The sequence below is a fragment of the Nematolebias whitei genome, chromosome 18 (genome assembly GCF_014905685.2).
Source record: "Nematolebias whitei isolate Nwh7 chromosome 18, NemWhi1, whole genome shotgun sequence".
Lineage (NCBI taxonomy): Eukaryota > Metazoa > Chordata > Actinopteri > Cyprinodontiformes > Rivulidae > Nematolebias > Nematolebias whitei.
Genome location: NC_056515.1, coordinates 16,501,697 through 16,505,250, shown reverse-complemented (window position 1 = coordinate 16,505,250; position 3,554 = coordinate 16,501,697). Strand labels below are relative to the sequence as shown.

The following is a 3,554-nucleotide window of genomic DNA, read 5'->3' as shown; positions in this document are numbered from 1 at the left end:
TTCTGTTCTGTGTACTCCTGTAGTTAAAGTATTCTGTTCTGTGTACTCCTGTAGTAAAAGTATTCTGTTCTGTGTACTTCTGCAGTAAAAGTATTCTGTTCTTTATACTTCTGCAGTAAAAGTATCGTGGAGGAGTATTGTGAGATCAGCAGCCTGCTGACAGAGGAGGTAGTTTTAGTCCATCAAGAGATTTCAGCGGCGGTTCAGCAGATCGACCCGCTTACAGAGTACCAACACTTTATTGATGCTTACAGGTCAGTCAGACACTGGTTGCCGTGGTGACGGCTTGGTAGCCATGGTGACTGTCTGTCTCTCCCTCCATCAGGACTCCAGAGATGCCAGAGGCAAACGTGGATTTTGATGCATCCCTCTTGGAGGACACGGACAACATCCCAGCTAATGAGATCATGTGGAACACCCTAACGGCTGAAAGCCTTCAGGCCACGTAAGCGCCTGCAAAATAAAACTGTCTTCTGCAGCCTTTCAAATTAAAGGTCCTCTGTTGTCATATTCAGAAAGTCATTTACTGAATGAGTTTGTTTGTCAGGTTGTCGTCGACCACAGTAGAGCTGGCACTGACTCAGCAGAACCTGAAGTTAAAGGAAGACTTAGCTGATGACCTGGAGTCCAGAATCCAGACGGGTCAGCAGAGTGTGGAGAAGAGGAGCGAGTGAGTTCCAGGAGGCGGAGGCAGCAGCTGTCTCTCTTGTGTTTTCACTGCTTATTGGTTTATCTCACTCTGTCCAGCTGTGTCCTGCTGCTCCGTCAAAAACTGTCCCTTCTCGAGCTTCGTCATACTGTCCAATCACTGCGCAGCTCTGAGGCTCGCCTTTTATCTCAGAAGGCTCTGCTGGATGCTAAGATGGCTGCGGCAGTAGCTTCTCCACCACCGCCAGCTTTCCAGGCACTTCAATATGAGGACGACACCCGATCCATTGGATCGGCTGTAAGTCGAACTGTTTCAGACATTCGGCTGTTGATGTTCTGTTTTTGGAAACGGGAGTTGGGTTTTTTGTTTTTCACTGCAGGACAAGACAAAAGAGAAGACCTCTCGATTTGATACCCTGCGTCACTCTCTGGCTGGAATGATCCGAGCTCCTAAAGCCATGGTGGGCTCATCTACTTCGGTGAGGTCATTGTTGGTACAGCTCTTACCGCAGAAGATAAGTCTAAAACCCTGGTCCTGGATGATCTCTGATAATGTCTGATGACGACCAATGACATCTGATGACATTGGATGTCGTAAGATGTCTGATATAGGGATGTGCGATATGGCATAAAATTCATATCACGATATGTATTGTGATGGTTGGCGATAACAATATATATCATGATATGTTTTTGGTATAAAACTTGCAATAGGAATGAAAAAAGCATAGGGTGTCCTTTTGCCATCATTTATTTTGAAAACTGCTATACCAATAAATAATCTCAATTAAGAAGATTCCACTACTAGGTCCAGAGAGTTTTAAAATAATTAACAAATCAAGTATTAGGCTCCTTCTTGTAGTGAAAAACAATGTAAAATACATCAAATGTAGTTTTAGCCATATGTTTTAAACTAAAGAATATGTTAACTCTGTAACAGTTTCCAGTCTTCTCAATTAAGAAATGAACAGCAACAGAGCAGCATTTTACTCTGAAAACACTTCACCCTCCAACTCTCTAGTGGGCGTCTCCTTCTGCTTTAAGGAGAGCTGACACAAAATGGTGACCAGTTTCCTCTGTGGCTTTGACCAGAGGGTCTCGCAGTAACATCACACAACACAGCGTTCTTTTCATAGATCATAGAGCCAGTTTAACCCTTTTTTTTTAGCACAAATGCACTGTCTAAAGCTGACCAATGCTTAATTTAGCTTTCGACGGAACACATCATTTTGCGCATGCGTCCCAATACAGCAACAATACGGCAAGCCGGCCATAGTTAGCTTGTACGTAGTTAGCTTGTACGTAGTTAACTTGTAGCTTCGCTTCGTAGCTCTCAAAGAAATCAAACTTTAACGCCATTTTACGCACAGTTTTAAACTAAAAAAAGTAACGATTAAATCTGACAACTCTGATTTTTACATCAGACAGCATTACTGCGGTTAGCCGGTAGAATACAGATCTCTATCATAGGCTAAATGTCTATCGTTTCTACCATGTATATTGTACATTCCTAGTCTGATAGGGTCTGACGTTCATCAGAAACATTCTGGGACCAGGCACAAACGGACTCAGTCATGTTCTGTCACATTTCAGACCCTGAACTGTTAAATTTTTTTTTAATAATTTGGACAATAAAGATAAATTGAAACAAAATGGAGGTGAGCTATTGGTAACCTCAGTTCCTATTTTCCTCTAACCCAGCAGCAGTTTTTTGAGGTCATTCCTACATCAGAACGCCCCCTTGCGGAGCAGGAGTGGTACCACGGTGCCATTCCCCGCACTGAGGCTCAGGAGTTACTACGGCAACAAGGAGACTTCCTGGTCAGGGAGAGTCACGGTAAACCGGGCGAGTACGTCCTGTCAGTGTTTTCTGACGACCAGAGACGGCACTTTATCATCCAATATGCCGATGTACGTATTCACACCCGACAGGTGCACAACACGTGTACAACACACACCTATCTGTTAACTAACCGTCTAACCAGAGGGGGCAACATCTGTCAGTCCATTAAACTGAAAAGTATCTCCTTCTTTTTTGTTGTGTAGAATCAGTTCCGTTTTGAGGGGACAGGCTTCTCGACCATCCCTCAGCTTATTGAGCATCACTTCTCCACCAAACAGGTCATCACCAAGAAGTCTGGGGTTGTGCTGCTCAACCCTGTTGTCAAGGTAACTGCATGTGTTGCATGCAAACACACACGTGTTGCTAAAAACAACCTCTGAAATGCTGATATTTCTCCTCAGGACAAGAAATGGATCTTGAACCATGAGGATGTGGTGCTAGGCGAGCTGCTTGGAAAGGTGACCTCATTTCCTGTTTTCTCATGAAGTCAGTTTCAAATATTTCACTTGTTTCTCTCTGTGTCCCGTTGTACCGTTTGCCTCTTTGTTGTCAGGGTAACTTTGGTGAGGTCTTCAAAGGAACCTTGCTGCGCGACAAAACTCCAGTCGCTGTTAAAACTTGTAAAGAAGATTTACCTCCAGAGCTAAAGATCCGCTTCCTGTCTGAGGCCAGGTAAACAAAAATAAACAAGTTCGTGTCTGAGGCCAGGTTAAAAAACAAACAAACAACTTACTATTTGAGGACAGGTGAACAAAAAACAACAACTCCCTGTCTGAGGCCCGGTAAACAAACACAAACAACTTCCAACTCTCCCTGATGGGCTGCTGTCTGACCCTGTCTCTCTCTCTGATTGGTTGCTGTCTGACCCTGTCTCTCTCTCTGATTGGCTGCTGTCTGACCCTGTCTCTCTGATTGGCTGCTGTCTGACCCTGTCTCTCTCTCTGATTGACTGCTGTCTGACCCTGTCTCTCTCTCTGATTGGTTGCTGTCTGACCCTGTCTCTCTCTCTGATTGGTTGCTGTCTGACCCTGTCTCTCTCTCTGATTGGCTGCTGTCTGACCCT

The 3,554-nt window shown here is 44.5% G+C and overlaps 1 protein-coding gene across 1 annotated transcript in view; it reads left to right on the top strand.

Moving 5' to 3' along the window:
• fer (fer (fps/fes related) tyrosine kinase) overlaps positions 1-3,554 on the top strand; it is a 19,840-nt gene that overhangs the window by 12,015 nt on the left and 4,271 nt on the right. The window contains exons 7-15 of the mRNA XM_037692200.1: positions 117-254; positions 326-445; positions 548-670; positions 748-946; positions 1,029-1,127; positions 2,353-2,559; positions 2,695-2,817; positions 2,893-2,949; positions 3,045-3,163. Coding sequence (XP_037548128.1) covers positions 117-254; positions 326-445; positions 548-670; positions 748-946; positions 1,029-1,127; positions 2,353-2,559; positions 2,695-2,817; positions 2,893-2,949; positions 3,045-3,163 — 1,185 coding nt within the window. The remainder of the gene's footprint in view (positions 1-116; positions 255-325; positions 446-547; positions 671-747; positions 947-1,028; positions 1,128-2,352; positions 2,560-2,694; positions 2,818-2,892; positions 2,950-3,044; positions 3,164-3,554) is intronic.